General features: G+C 42.4%; 2 protein-coding genes across 2 annotated transcripts in view; both read left to right on the top strand.

Annotated features, from left to right (window-relative positions):
• Nucleotides 1–8554, top strand: part of LOC119465295 (papilin) — a 51937-nt gene extending 43383 nt beyond the window's left edge. The window contains exons 6-8 of the mRNA XM_037726088.2: nt 4308–4487; nt 5891–6055; nt 8271–8554. Coding sequence (XP_037582016.1) covers nt 4308–4329 — 22 coding nt within the window. The 3' untranslated portion in view covers nt 4330–4487; nt 5891–6055; nt 8271–8554. The remainder of the gene's footprint in view (nt 1–4307; nt 4488–5890; nt 6056–8270) is intronic.
• Nucleotides 8555–16499: 7945 nt separating this feature from the next.
• Nucleotides 16500–16737, top strand: part of LOC119465293 (papilin-like) — a 56708-nt gene continuing 56470 nt past the window's right edge. Inside the window, exon 1 of the mRNA XM_049655979.1 lies at nt 16500–16660. Coding sequence (XP_049511936.1) covers nt 16594–16660 — 67 coding nt within the window. The 5' untranslated portion in view covers nt 16500–16593. The remainder of the gene's footprint in view (nt 16661–16737) is intronic.

The raw sequence follows: 16737 nt of genomic DNA, 5'->3' as shown, positions 1-16737 counted from the left end.
ATGATTTCGTGAGGTCGTTGTAGCTGGTGAGGCGATCGCGTTCCGCGGGTGCACCTGCGCTGTCTCAGGCGCGGTTGACAAGGCCTCGTGCTACGGAATGAGCGACCTCGTTGAGGTTGGTGAGGTGCGGATGTGCGTCGCCAGCGTGTGCTCGATACCAGACGAGAGTGATTTGCTTTTCAAGTGAGTGAGGGGCTTGGTTTAGGATGCGTAGCGCTTGTTTTGAAATACAACCTTTGATGTAATTGCTGATTGCCGTGCGGGAATCGCTCACGATGGTATGGCAGTAATCCGGAATTTACACGAAAGCCAGTAGTACGGCAGTGTTAACTTTAGAGTCGGTTTCACCACTAATGATAGATCAATGAAGCAGGAGCAACCTTCTGTGGCGTGATAAGGCTTCAGTCCTTCAGTGAAGATTGCGCGGTATTAACGGAAAAAAATGTCATCTTATTTGCCACCTATAGGCTGAAGGCAAACGAACAAATATACTGGGAACAAAGTGTCATTTTTTAATTTAAGAAAGAAATGTACAGATGCGAGAAGCGGTTATGGCGGCAGTGCTCTCACATCGCATGCCTAGTCGGTTTAATATCTGAGTGAAGCATCGGGAGAGAAACTGCAGTACCACCATTTATAAGAATGTCTAGGTCTTGCAGAAGCAAAATATTCAATCAGGAAAGTTGGTTTATATTGACTTTGGCCGCAACAAGGATTCGACATACGGAAAACAAGGCAACACAAAAAAGGGCCGAGACTCAAGGGAGAAGTTGAAAGTAAAGGATGATAATAAAGGCCCACTCTATTTGCAGACTTTCCAACATTATTTTGCTTACTGGTGCTTCAAAGCACTGAAATTCTTTCATAGCATCGGACACAGCTCACGTGGAAAGATACCAATGTTCTTATAGGAAGAAAAATGCTGGTGACAGTGTTGATTGACCATCAATATCGTGAACCAGTGAAAAATTTGCTTCTTTTTTTCCCAGTGAAATGCAAAACAGGCTAGACTCGAAGAATGTTTCACGTAAAAAAAATATCCAACACCTGACAGATAATGCAGAGTAACGCTGGGAGAAACCATTGCTTCCACAATACCATAATAGATGAGCATATGGGAATCACAGTACTGAATTCTTCGCGTGGAGAGTGAGCATTGCCCTGAAAGAACGGGGAAAATCTGTTTGTGATAATTTCATTCAAAACGCACCACAGTCAATTTGACAGAACAGTTGCAAGAATAAAAACGAACCGCAATATTCATGGTCCCAATGTTAGTTTTACTGGAGATTTCTCGTGCTATCTCCCACAAAATGCGACGTAATACAGCAATAGTCTGGAGCCAAAAATTATAACTGCTATATGTACAAGTTCATATTTCATTATCTCGTTGCTTAGCTTCTGATCAAGTAAGAAAGATTAGGTCACGGGACTAATTTGCGATAATTTCACGCTTGCGCGCTTCACGCACAATTTACATTAAGACGTTATATGTTTCAGAATGTAGCTAGATTCTATTTATCTGCTCTTTCCAACGCTTTCGTTCGGTAGAAAAATTGCGTTAAGCCTCTTTGAAACTCCCATGTCTAAGAAAAGTCCTAAAATTCTTGAAAACCGCCCACAATGTCCGATTCAATGAAGTGTGTGTGCCGTAGCGAGGGAACAGGTTTTTTTTTTCACACTTGCGATAGATATGGTCGCGGTGCAAGAGTCTTTGATTCTGGAGAAACATAAGCATGAAAGAAAACTACATTGAAGAAGCCATCGACGTTCTAATTCTGATAAAAAAGCTATATCTGTTATGCTTGTGAACTACTCACCTACTTTTATACAATGAAAGCAAAACTTACCAGGAGACCAGGCACCAAAGCTCTTCTGTTCATCCCAAGAAATTTTTTTATACCGCGTGTTGTTTCCATGTTTGTCTCAGAAGAACAGGAACAGTTGAATGGAGACAGTAAGGCCGATTTATTATACTATCTTTAGAGTACATGCGGAGCGGATAAGCAATGGGATTTCAGTTGAAACGATAACAAATAAAACAATTTTAGCAAGCTCTTAAGTAGTGCCTTTAGGGGGCATCTTCAGGTTGCAGAAGTAAAGCCAGACATCACTCCAAGCATAACCTTTTGCTAACTGCTCCTCTGCATTGAGACACTTGTGAAGGATCAACGCAAATCAGCAATTATTGTCAGTAGTAGTTTCCGAGCTGTGAAATAATGCAGCTTCAAAAACAATAAGGTTCAGCGCCAACAGCATGTTTTGAGGGTGTATGTATCAGAAATCGGGATTTGTGCAAAGTTTGTGTCAATGAGTTTCACGTTTCGTACTGGCTGACTGCAAATCTGCAAATACAACATTCTCAGTAAAATTCACTAGCGAATTCACGGTTGAACGGCCGATTGCCAATAGAATGCCTACTTCAACTCCTTCTCCGCGCGCACGAGAACACAATCAAACAACCTCCTTGATTCTATCACTAGTCTCACGAGCAGTGCCAAATGTAGGAAGTGTACCATTCTTCTCAGCGACCTCGCATGAACCTTGATGATATGTACACTAAAAATGTCAATACAATAGCGTAATAAACAATCATGGCAATTATCTCGCAATCCATGACATCCACCACTGCTGTGAAGTTTGTCAGCAGTATTTATATTTTTTTACTATTTTCTGTATGTAACATAATCTGAGAGAGTGGTCGGATTAGCAGGTTTTTAAGCTATGCCATGATGATTTGGCTTTATTGAATTTGATGATAAGAACACAGAAAGAAACAAAAGGTTTACTGGGAGCAAAAGCTGAGAAACTGGCGGAAGAAGCGTGTATCTCGCCTCCTACACTCCACTTGGTTTAAGGGAAAGGAGAAAATAAAAAATAGGGGGGAATAATGGAATGATGATGCAAAACTACTATTGGATACGCGCCTGCTGTCCTATCTGTCCAACTTGATCAGTGCTCGCGATAAGTACGCGAGAAGTCACATAAGACCCTAAATGTCGAAAAATTACTACATAAGAACCTGTATATATATACGTAGGCTATCTACTTGCATCACAATCATGGTATTATTCATTAAAATCAATGGCAGGCATCAGAATAAAATCACAGCCGCTTGTATGACCACCTTCACTCTGAAGTCTAATGCAGAATGTATATGTGGTACGGTATTGACCTCCGTGTTAATAAAGTTTGGCTGAGATGGCGTTGGTCTGGTTGCAGCTGTGTTTTGCATACCGTTTATGAACAGTCTCAGCGGAGCATCCAAACCAGCTAATTGCGTTGGACCTTCAGAGCGCAACTGGAAAGTTAAACACACTTTAGGAGACAAAAGCAGTTCATCCTTTTGTAGGTCAATTCAGAAAAACATGACCGAACATTTCAGCTCTCACAGGAAGCAAGCGACAATTTCACTCGAAATGGGGGCTGCTGGAAATGCGTCAATATTGTTGACTTCATTATTTGTTTCAATACTGTACTGCTCAGAAGCATCGATGTCAGTTCCTGTTTTGCATGTAGAGCGATATTTACCGCACAATACGCCATCAGGTTAAGCCAATAAGTGTTGGGAACTAACCTTGGACACTTTCTTGAAGGGCGCGCTATTTGAACGACCTGGCTACAGCGATGTAGTCGCGAACTATAGTGCATGCTTAGAAACCTTGTACTTTTAGCGTTTTAGTTCGTTGATAATAAAGAAAATTTTGTTGAAATTTTGCAGGCAAATGTGCTAGACACCCGGGTACTTGAGGAGAACTAACGTAATATTTTCTCATATTTCGCTCAAAGAAAAGTTTATATCATAATGCATTAGTAGACTGCGCCCGAAGGACAAGTTTTCAAGATATGCATGCGGGCCTCTGGCAAATGCGGTAATGTGAGAAACGATTAGCCGAAGAGGCAGAATTTATATCCATACGTTAAAGAGCACTTATCTGTCACATTAGCATAGTGTGATGTCGTAACGTTTGTTTTATAGGTACATTCGTGCTGCCTACATTAGTTCCGTTTACATCTCACCCTTCGAGCAAAGAAAACCGGTTATTATTATTCGTTGTATTCATCTTTCTCCTTTGCTTTTGGCAACCATTATGATGTGGTGAAGCAGTTGCGTAATTGTTCTCTCTTAGCCTAAACAACAACAAAATATTTCTTAAGAAATAATGAAATCCTAATGTAGTCGTTGCAACGTCAGCGCTCTACCTACAGCCAAAAATATATTTTAAAAACTAAACGTCCAAGGCAGCTTATAAGCGATTGTCAAGAAAGGAGCAAACCTCAATGATCATTTCTTTTCACAATTGCAGAGTCCTTCTGCCTTTTCCCTAAACCTCAAGAAGATGTGGCTTGTGCCAATTACCCACCGGCGAAGCACACGTGGTACTACGACCCAGATACCCGCGAATGCAGGCTGGGCGCCTCCTGTCACTTGGCGAGGAGCAACGCATTCCCCACTCGGGAAAGTTGCAGCCAAATCTGCAGAAGCCGTGAGTTTCATCGCTACTCCTTATTTCTATGTGGAACACGCGGACACACAGAATGCCGCGATGCTCTCGTCTGAGTCCTCTGTGAGGTGCAACTCTTCATTATTGCTGCTGATCGGCGAAGACACTACCGCTAGAGGCAATGAAAAGCTGAAAAAAGTGCTCTTAGGCGATTTCTTCGCATCAATTTCCGAAGTGACCACCACTCTTGAGCCACAGTACCGGTGGTTTTTATTCATCTTCCGATGTTTCATAGAGCGTTAAAGGAAGAGAAGAAAATTGGGCACCTGAATTGGCCTGTTTGAACACGCACATCCGTGAGTCTGCTTCGTATCAAATCATCGTGCGTTTTTCTGTACTTACCGCCAAACTCAAATGGTCATTGCTCCATAAGCTATTAAAGTTTGTATCATCGATAAGGTAACTGGTTATACGTAAAGTTTGCTAAAAACGTAATTCATTAGAGTGAGCATTGCCGTATAAGAAATAACCGATCAAATACAAAATGAATTCAACTGTAGTGAAATTTATTCAAAATGTAACAGTTATACAGGTACACTTTAGGAGAAGGGTGAAAGGCAAAATACCTGACGAAGCCCGTCCCTCTACAAACGGTCGTTGCATCTCACCACAGACACCAGCAAAGACACCTCACAGCAAAGTGAAACATACTTCTTCTTCTTCTTTCTGGGGTTTTACGTGCCAAAACCAGTTCTGATTATGAGGCACGCCGTAGTGGAGGGCTCCGGATTAATTTTCACCACCTGGGGTTCTTTAACGTGCACTACAACGCAAGCACACGGGCGTTTTTGCATTTCGCCTCCATCGAAATGCGGCCGCCGGGGCCGGGATTCGATCCCGCGCCCTCGTGCTCAGCAGCGCAACGCCTCAGCTGACTGAGCCACCCCGGCGGGTGCAAAGTGAAACATAAACAAAGCTGAGTAACACATCTGCAAATAACGTAACACTTCTTTGTTAAATTTTGTAAGGTCCCCTCAAGGTTCTTTAGGGAATATAAATTGATCTGAACTGAACACTATAAAAACGCATTTTGAATGACTCCATCTAACTTCTAACAGCACTTACACTGAATAGATATACTACTTTTTTTATGCCGCAACCGCTCCGTCACTCTCACTTTGCAAGCCCGACAAGGACTACTCTAGTGGAAATATGTCTTAAGTGTGTTTGGTAATGTTAGGAAATTTTAAGGTGAAATTGAACTGATTGTGCTAGATGATTCGTTCTTATTTGGTGTGTTCTTCTAGAAACCTACCAGAACATAAAAAATATTTATTTAAAAAAGTAATGAGTTACATCTAATTTGTAACATACAAGTTGGTAGTAGAGCAAAGAAATGACGCCCCAACGGAAAATAAATCATGATGTTTCCTTCTCCGCTTCAGGCGATGTGTGTTACGAGCGTCCGAGCCCACCGTCCTGTCCCGGAAAGGAGAAGAGCGTGTACACGTACAACATCTTGACAAAGACCTGCGAGAAGTCAAAAGGCTGCCACAACCGAGGAAACAGCTTCCCCACTTTACAGGAATGCAGAAAAGTTTGTGAACGACGTAAGTGCGCAATCATGTCCCACGTTATAGCATTTGAATTGGGGTTATGTAAGGCCCCGGTCGGACGAACCAACTTAGTGACACGTAGAACGAGTGCGCATCGCAGCCTGGAGTGTCACTATGGTGGCGAGTTGCTACGTGGATAAGGAAAGTAATTTGCAATTGATGGAAGCGTCCGTCCCGTAGACCTGCCGACAAAAGTTATATGTTTCTTCAGTATTTAGGAAAATAATCACATTACACAGGTACCATGCACTGTGGGAATCGCTCTAAGCGAAGCCCCTGGTAGAAAGGATGCACCTCAATAAGAAACGCACAGCCGCCTTCGGCGACAACATGATAAATGTCACGATCGAATCTGCATTGTATTGAACTACCAAGCTACGCGATGACATTGTGTTAGTTTCAGTGTCCTTCAAGATATTGATGGACCTTGTTAATGCCAATGGTGCAGAAACAATGCATCTAATAAACGAGACGGCTTTTGTTGACAAAGAAACAATTGCTATTTCTATTGGCGGAGATGCTTTACGAACGGTCGAAATATTGTGACAGAGCGATGAAGAAGACGTTTTGAGTGCACTTGAAGAAGACGAAGCTCGGGACTTCGCGTCGATTGTCTTTAGAATTAAAGAAATTGTCTTTAGAATTAGTGTCGCGCAAGGAGGTTATGCAAGGAATCAGCTAGCGCAAGACAGGGGTAAATGGAGATCACAGGGAGAGGCCTTCGTTCTGCAGTGGACATAAATATAGGCTGATGACGATGATGAAGGAGGTTATAAAACATATTATAGAGTCCATAGCCTGCATTGAGTTCCAAATCAAACATTACAAAGGCTGCGCTCTCCAGGATACCAATTCACACGCAGCGATTGCGAATGCAACCACACTCGCCGTTGAGTGCGTTCTACAGTGAGCGTAACTGTACACTTCCGAATGACAGTTTTCGTTTGACACTGACGGCGAAGTGCACAGGCTCAAGGTTACGGTTAACTGGCCCCTCGACATAATGACTGAAAGGTTAGCAAGTTCGTTCGGATTTATAGCTATGACAGGTCATCGTCACGTAACGAAGACAAAAAAGACACAGTAAAAAGAGCAGACAGTGCTGATGTAACAACGCAATTTACGCCAGAATTTTTTTGCAACAAAATTGGCCTGTCTGAGTAGGGTATATCTTTCTTTTTTGGCGAAGAAAAGAGCAACAAGCTGGCCGGCAACTTTCATGACATTAGTCCTTGCTTAACGTCAAATGTTAGCAAAAGTTGAGAGTTCATGAGTGTCACGAAAAAAAAATATTCTCTCATCTTAGCCACGTAGACACTCATCTCTACCACGTAGGCTGTGGTAGTGCTTTTTGCTGTATTCTACAGGGTGCTCGAATCGTTCCTAATTAAACATCGACGCTGAGCGGCCGTCCCACTAACCTGCATTATACTCAAAAGTACGTAGCTTTAGTGAAACTGTTCGATTGTATAAAAAGTTTTGTCATTTTCCAGCTTTATTTTGCGAAATTGCTCGAAACACCATGCAGCAATTGCAAAAATTACTAGACATATCCCAAAAAGCTAAATTGTGTTAGAAATTTAGGAGCAGAGGCCTAGCGTATTGCTAAAGAAACTATAACTAAACATGAGCTTCGTTAAACGAAATTCGTAGGGTAATTTAAAAAAATCGAATCAGTGACAGGACATATGACAAGAAGCAGACACAACAACGCTCGGTCTTTTTCTAGCTCTCCGCATCCTGCCTTCGCGCTGAACTTTCCAAATAGAATTGTATAGTAGCAGCAAGCCCAAGGCAGCACAATCCTGCACTATAATTAAAAGGACTGTTGATATTGCTTTGTTATATTTATTACTGCCTTCTATGTCTCGTTTCGCTTTAACGCCGTTCGAGTGCAGTAACTAACATTACTCCTACTGCAATAAAAATACGAAAAAACTTGAGAGCCGTCCCCACCTACCTACTGCTGCCAGACCAGCCGCGGCAGCGCAGTGGCTATGACATTGCGCTGTAGAGCTTGATGGTTCGAATCTGACCACGACGTCCGCATTTAGCTCGTGTACCATGCATTTGGCGCACATTAAAGAACTCCAGGTGGGCAAAAATATTCCGGAGCCCCCCACTACAACGTGCCTCGTATTGAGATTATGGTACGTTGTGGCCCGATTAAAACCACAGAATTTAATCTTTATCATGTCACTACTCGCAGATCGATCCCCAGAAGACTGTCACCACTGGCCAAACCGTGGACCGTGCTATGCGTTTGTGTTCAAGTGGTACTACGACCCTTACCACAGAGACTGCTTCCAGTTTTTGTATGGTGGCTGTAACGGGGGTCCAAACCTGTTTGATTCGAGAGAAGAGTGCCGAGGCGTTTGCTTTCGTGAAAACCTTTGACAAAGTCTCAGACGGAGCCGGTTGGTAAGACAATGCGTTAGTTCTATGTGCTGGTTTGCCATCACGGGGCATAATAAAATGAAATTATGCTCAGGAGCTGTGTGCCTTCGTCCTTACTTGTGCATTCTTTCCTGTGATCAAAGCAGCGCAGCAAACCAGCTCTTGAACAATTGCTCTAATTGTTGCCTGCAATGTAGCTTTAGGACAAGGAACAAGCTTGCGCGGCATAAAGGATATAAATACTCTATCCTTAAACAAACCTAACTATACTTGACTGGTATAATTAGGAAGAGAATTCAGTGAAGTACAGAGAGAACGTGCGGCAGGTACCATAACCAGATACTCCAGTGTATGCCTAAGTAAATAAGCGCCTTACATTAGATAATGGCTTAGAAAAACAAAAATAAACGACATTTTCCACCTCGTATTTGAAATGTCAATGTAAATGCGTTCATTGACAGAACTTAAGCATAACGCGATGAATAATTTATTTATAATTGTGATTCATCATTTCATGTGAAAGTCAAGAGTTCACAATGGAGGTAACTAACGTTGCACGTTGGGCTTGTCGGTATAACCTGATAGAGGCAAACGGCGTAGCGCATCAGAAACAGGACACAAGAGGAAGAACACAGACAACACACACATTTGGCGCTAACTTTCAACAACAAGTTTTTATTGCGTGATCAGAGCATACATACATACCACTCTCTCGCTTGCAATAGAACACGTGCTCCAAGCAACCTGATACCACATCTCGCCACAGAATGGGAAGTAAATGAAAAAATAATAATAGCAATCATGCCGTACGCATAAATTCCACCTCTTTTCCCGATAGTGAAATGGATGGTTGGCTGATACAAGACCCACCGAAGGTAGCGATGTGATATGCCTCAATAATGAGCCTGGTCATCTCGTTTAGGCTTTTTCCTAGAATCGCCGTATCTGCAAAGATGGGCCGGCAAGGGCAATTCTTGCAGTGCTGTGCAAGAAAACCATCGGCTTGCTCTTTGTTCACATTGCGACTATGCGACTATCCGGTAGACGACACCACTTATACATTCCGCAGGCCTTTTCCCGTGATTCTTTTCGCAAGTGGCCTTCTTTGTACCTTCTGGTGTGGTCTTCCCACATAGACTGCTTGATTTGTTAGGCGCTGAAAACGCAACTGGAATTTATTGCGTGTGTGCTCGTTTTCTGTTAAAACTCGGAGCAGGTTTGGTCAACCAGCATGCTAAGGGATAAAAGTGTTTCCGTGATTCAAGCCTCTCTACCGTTACCGGGACATGGAAGAATGGCTACGTTAACGGGGATGACGCTTGCTTAGTGCAGCTTTCAAAACGAGCAGGACACTTGTGGCTAATTTTTAGGAACAGGGGCGGGCGTTTCATCTGTCTCAACCTTGTGATTGGAAGGTTGCAAAATTATCCTACAGAAGAACGGTGTGTACATTGGGTCCTGCCTAGCCCCAGTCTTGAGTAATTTATATCTGGGCATGTTAGACAGATGCCTAAACGCTGAGTTGAAAGGCTCAAGAGTTATTAAGGTATTTCGGTATGTCGACGATTTTCTGATCGTCCTTGATTGTAAGTACCAATTTCTTGAGTAGGAATGTGGCAGTGTTCTATGTGTTCTACGAGAGTGTCTTACGCCACTCGAGATTACCTTTGAGTTACCTAGTGACGGTGCCATACGGTTTTTAGACTTAGAGAATGTTGTGAAGGACCATCAAACCGGCTGGATTTATGATTCTCGCGCCATCAAAACCTTTGCTCTGATTTTGTCTTCGCACTCTAAGTTTGTCAAGAGAGGAATCGTAAAGATGTGCCGAACCAATGCTCTAAATAAACTTTGCCAACATTTAATCAATGTTAGCTTCAGACAGAAAGTGAAACGCCTTCGCGACTCTGGGTACCCTAAACACATCATCGTGTCTGGAGCTGAGGGATTGCTAAGGCAGATTCAATCGAAAGTATCCTCGCCAGTGTGCCCCAACATAGAGAAGAATAGGGTAGCTGTCATTCCCTACATGCATGGATTGATGCATCGCCTCAAGAAAATAGCACAATACAATAAAATTCCAGTTGCGTTTTCAGCGCCTAACAAATCAAGTAGTCTATGTGGGAAGACCACACCAGAAGGTACAAAGAAGGCCACTTGCGAAAAGAATCACGGGAAAAGGCCTGCAGAATGTATAAGTGGTGTCGTCTATCGGATACCTACATCCTGCGGAGCCTGCTACATTGGCCAGACGGGGTGATGCCTTAATGATAGGCTACGTGAGCATTGTCGCAATGTGAACAAAGAGCAAGCCGATGGTTTTCTTGCGCAGCACTGCAAGAATTGCCCTTGCCGGCCCATCTTTGCAGATACGGCGATTCTAGGAAAAAGTCTAAACCAGATGACCAGGCTCATTATTGAGGCATATCACATTGCTACCTTCGGTGGGTCTTGTATCAGCAAACCATCTATTTCATTATTAGGAAAAGAGGTGGAATTTATGCGTATGGCATGATTGTTATTATTATTTTTTCACTTACTTCTCATTCTGTAGCGATATGTGGTATCAGGTTGCTCGGAGCACGTGTTCTATTGCAGGCGAGAGAGTGGTATATATGTATGCTCTGTTCGCGCAATAAAAACTTGTTGTTGAACGTTAGCGCCAAACGTGTGTGTTGTCTGTGTTCTTCCTCTTGTGTCCTGTTTCTGATGCGCTACGCCTTTTGCCACCATAATGGAGGGAAAGCGTCACAATGAAGGGTCTCTGTGCCGGGATATATTCAGGGTTAGATCTCCTTGTATAAGCTTAGTTGCACGTGCGAGAAGGATAGATGTACCTATTTTACTGCGGCATCTCTTATACTGTTTTTTTCGACCCACTATTGAAACAACATACAAAATACACTGTAAGTGTTACCATGCCGTAAGAGCCTTCTGCCCCTTCCAACTAAACAAAAAAGAACGTAGCCCAGACATTATTATAAAGCTATCTTGCTACCACCCTTCAGTTTGTGACTTCAACGATATTCCGCGCTGCAAATCGATGCCAATTTCTCATATGGATAGCTTTGCCTTGGAACTGCATTTAAATAGATCTATTCTGAAAGTAGCTGTCTGGTGTACTGTTTTAAATTTTTTTTTTGGAGTGCAGTGTATGTTATTCGTGCTGCTTGCTGCACCCTTCTACCTTTTCACTAACATTGCCAGGAACTTGACACTATACAACTTAGGGTATCGCCGATGAAAGCAGATTAAAAAAACCTACGGTTTTTAAGGATATATTGTTCCATAGAGTATACTGCCGCCACCTAAATCGATGATATGAAAAAAATATTCCTAGCACGTAGAGCCTGCTAGTAAGGCTAGGCGAGATGGAGTCATCATACGTCACCCTGATGTGTGCTTTTTAAATAAGCTTCCACAGACAACAGCGCGCATTAGCTTGTGCGCTGTGCACATTCACATATATCCGAAAAGAAAGGTTGCATACTTGCATGGTTTTGTTTCAGATAGCAGGAATGCTGCGGTAGATGTTTGGCGCTAGGACACAATGAACTACTTTCTTACGTTCAGCGCTGCAGCTAAGATATGCAATTAAAAAAAAGGCTCAGCCACCTACTGTCGTCGGAAATCCAAATTATATAAGCTGAGATAGCACAGTAGGTTATCTTTTTTCAGTGCAGATCGAAGCGCAATCGTCGACTTTGTTTACACCAGCAACGTTCTAATTATATTAGTAGAAATTCGGAATTAACCAAACCTACTGCGATTCAGGTTGTTTACAATAATTGGCTTCGTGTTTCCTTCTTTTTTAAAATTTAGTTCACCCATTGAGGACCTCCGAGGTATATGACACTCATAGGGCTAGACCTAAGAATGAGACTTCAATGCTTCTGCACTCGAAAAGTGCTATCTCAAAAGTTTTTTCAAATGTTTATTTATTTATTTACAACTGCAAGTAGCAAAAGAGACCACTTTATCTGGTATTCAAGGTTTCAATGCAATAATATTCATTACAGTGAACATATACAGGGCCTCCCAACTATCATGCATCAAGACGTAAAAATATGCAAATGCCACGTAGCTGAACATAACCAAGGTAATGTTTGCCGTTACGTGGCGATGCGCAGATAATTTTTTTGTACTCCGCCTAATTACATTTTCATTCCTAATTAATTATTCAACTTTTCAAATCTTTTATTTATATGAAAAGTCCCAATGAGAAAATTGTAGAGCGACATGAAAAGTTCGCCGATACAGCTTTTTGTTGCTCAATACGTGCTACGTAGAAGTGCTTTTCCAAGCGTTAAAGAAGCCCGAGAATACACGCAAAATTTCCGCGCCACTGGCCGCTCGAGGCACTTTGCGTGTATTCGCGAACGTGTTTCACGCTCAGAAAAACACTTTATGTATCAGGTATTGAGCAACAAAAAGCTGTAACGGCGAGCTTTTCATGGCGCTCTACAATTTTCTCATTGACACTTTTCATCTAAGTTAATTATTTTAAAAGTTCATTATTTAATTAAGAATAATAATGCAATTAGGCGCAGTGCAAAAAATAATCAGCACATCTCTAAGTGACGGCAAACATTACCTTGGTTCTGTCCAGCTACCTAGCATTTGCATATTTTAAAATCTTGATGCATGATAGTTGGGACACGCTGTATCGAAATTCTTGAAAGCCTGAAAAGCATAATCCAGACTGGGTACTTTGCACACCTGCCAAGTCTCCCGAATTTTTCGTAATGTTAGCACATTTGGCTAGTTCTATGTTTTTAGAAACGTTGCATCAAGTTTTACGAAAGATATATTCTGATCACAATAATGGTTTAGGTTTGTGAAAGATGGGGGTGTCCCAGACTGCAACAAAATGCACGCAGAAAGGAAGTTTCATTTGTACTTGTGTCAATCTCTTGTGAAACGCAAGGCACTGTACACGACTGGGGCACGGGCTTCAAGCCGGTTATTTCAGACCATATTCCCGAAGCATTCAAGGTAAGCAGCACCACAGTCGCTGATAAAGTCACTGATGTGGAAACAATATTATTTCTCGCTCCTGTACCCAAGTTTTCAGCTGTTTTCTGCTCCATGTAATGTAAATTTTTAATAAATGCTTATGTATCCAACAGAAGATTTGCAGTCACCGAAAACATATATGCGTGCTGTCGAAGCTCTTCTTTTTTTTTCGTGTCCGCGTGAATTTTACGAAATAGAATGTTCACAGATTCGCAGATAGACATTCGTGTTGTCACCCGCTGTAGAGTGAAAGCCCAAAACCTCCTAGACTTGACCTAAAGCCTGCTTGCTCCAACGGTGACGTCATGCGCGTCACATTTAGTAGTCCAACTGATACGCATGCAGGCGACGAGACAACGGCAGTAGTCGACGAGGCGCTGGCGAACCGACACTCAACGCGCCTTTTTTTGTGATTTTCATCACAAAAAAGCCTGTGCAAGCTTGGCGTGTGCTGTGTGCAGTCGACGTTTGGGCTGCTGTGTGACAATACTGCTCTGTGAAAAGTGAGAGAGAGACAACTATCAATGCAATTTAAGTGCTCTGTACCGGGGTGCTGGGAAAACTATATCGCAACGAGCCTCAAGTACCCGTGTTCTCTTTTCGAAAGAAGAATGCCGCCGTCATTGTGGCTACGAGCAATAACAAGGAAGGAATACATAGAGACCGGTGCTACAAAAGTAGTTGAAGGTATTTATAACAAGTTTTCGATTAGAAAAGTGCCGTTTGTTTAAAAAAAAGTGATCATGTTGCTGTCAGCGAACCACGCCATCAGCAGGTTTTATCGACAGCGTTGCTCCTCACAACGTCATACCGACTTTTGCAATTAGTGAAAGCAGAGCGCGTGGCAAATGTATTGGGTGGCGTCACTTTAAAGTTTCTGGCTTAATTAAAGGTGTAGGAAAGAATAAATCAGTTGTCGCCTTTTCCTGCATTATGCAAGGTTTGTAGTTTCTTCTTATATGTCAGCGTTTGCATTAAAGCGAAGCACGAATAAGAAGCTGAACGTAGTAATTGGATACCACATACAGCGCCCATCCAGAGATAGCATCTTCCCATTCGAGCATCACTTAAGTATGCAGAAGACAAACACGAAGGCAGTACTTTTTCTAGCAATTCCCTAGCTGAGATAAGCGAGCCGTGACATCCATTTCCTGTAGTGCGTCGCTGGAAAGTACCACGCTTGGTAGTACCGCAAAACGGGCCTTAAGAACGGCACTCAAATCCTTTTCAATCCGTAAAAATATTCATTCGCTGGCAATCGGGTATTTAGTTTTTCTTTTATTTTAACAGTGTAGCTGCTTATTAGCCGGCCGTTGTTCCGTTAGTCCTCCACAAAAAATGTGGGCCGATCCTGGAGGTTGTGCAGAAAGTGTCCAAGTGCCATGGCACATACCCTGTGAACTAGCGAACCTGAGCCTGGCTAAGTCTAACTAAGCATGGTTGGGACTACCTAAGCTTAGTCAGTCATCGATAGCGAATCGATAGATAATCAATTTCTAATCGATAATAAATGAATTATCAAAAAATTTCGGAAAGCGCTGGGGATAACTTGGTAGTGCTTAACCTAGCCCAAATACGTAGCCAACAGCTTGTGATAGCCAATCAATAGCAAATTATTAGCTAATGAATAATCGATCAATAATCAATAAATTCCGAAAACTGCGGAGATGACTTCGTAGTGCTTAGCCTAGCCCAAATACGTAGCCAATACCCAATCGAGAATCGATCAATATACAATAAATTCCTTAATATGCAGGGGATGACTGGGTAGTGCTTAGCCTAGCCCAATTACGTGGCCAATACCTTGAGTTAGCCAATTGATAGCCAATCAATAGGTCATCAATAATCAATCAATCACTATATTCCGGAAAATGCTTGGGATGACTTGATAGTGCTTAGCCTTGCCCAAAAGCCAGGTCTAGCTAGGTGCCATCAGCTCCGCTGTCTCTTTAGTACTGCGCCTCCAGTGCAAGCTACGCTAGTTTTTTTTGCATTTTTATTTCACCTCCTCTTGTGTTTTTAGGCTTTCTTCGATGCTTAAAACACAGGTGGAGTAAAAATACGCAAAAAAGATAACAAATCTGAGCATTACAATTATAGCAAAGAGTAGCCGCTTACATTTGAGAAATGGTGTGCTACACAGTAGTAATGAGATAGTGCAACGCTCAGAAAAAAAAAAACTGTCTCGTAGCATGTGAAACCAAGCAAACCGGAGAATTACCCGTTTAAGCAACAAAATCAACAATACGTAAACAGGAAGAATTGGAGGTAGAAAAAACAACAATACAATACGTAAAATAGGAGGTAGAGGTAAATAAAGAAAAACAGGGAGGATTGCCAAAGTCGCACCCGGCTTCGAAGTAGAAAGTCATAGCCACAGAGAGACCATGGCGGATTCTACGGATATCTTACTACTTGATATATGAAACCTGCTGTCCTCGTCACCTTTCCGAAATATCTTCTAAATGATCAATAAATAACATAGAACAACACTTTCCTTCTCTGCCTTACATTGTCATGCAAAATTGTTTTATTCATCTACAGGCTCCCTGGAGAGCCATTCGTTTGCCTAAAGCATTCGCATCTTGCTGAAACAATAATCAAAATATGGTTAAAAACATAACAGCAAGATTCACCAACAGCTTGTGGGAATAGCGAACTTCAGAACGGCCAGTGAAACCAGCTAAACATGAAGCAAATATCCGTTCTTCCGAAAAGGTACTATAGTTTTTACAACGTGCAATAATATAATTTCCGTTAACCCGAGTTCCACGTGTGCACTGTTTTTCGACAATATACGTAGAAGCCGAGCATGGTGCGCGAGCAAATGCAAGCCACAAGCCAGTGGGCGCGAAATGTCGTCCTGGACAATGCATGTTACATCAAGCAAGACAGCACAATGACCTCAAAAGTTTGTTATTCGGTGCAGCTTCGTTGAGCATGCGCAACTGTAGAAAGAACGCAGCGCTCTTTAGCGCGCTGGTTCGGATATAAATACGTGTGCAGTCAGTATACGCACTGGGCGCAATTTGTCCATACTGTCTTCGGACACGGCAGCTGAACTTGAGTGGCAAGGCGAACACACTAGAACCCTGTAATACGGTTAAGCGTAAACTGAAATGAATGCGTTATCTCAAACGTTAGCACTTCTGTGTATTCATCTGCTTTTACCTAAACATGGAACGAGTAAGTGGCCAAATGCATGCTTGCATGCTACTATATAAACAGAGAAGGCACATTTTAGGCTGTGAGACATAATACTC

Source organism: Dermacentor silvarum, chromosome 9 (genome assembly GCF_013339745.2).
Source record: "Dermacentor silvarum isolate Dsil-2018 chromosome 9, BIME_Dsil_1.4, whole genome shotgun sequence".
Classification (NCBI taxonomy): Eukaryota; Metazoa; Arthropoda; class Arachnida; order Ixodida; family Ixodidae; genus Dermacentor; species Dermacentor silvarum.
The sequence above is the reverse complement of the archived record's forward strand: the minus strand, read 5'-3'. Positions and strand labels throughout refer to the sequence as shown.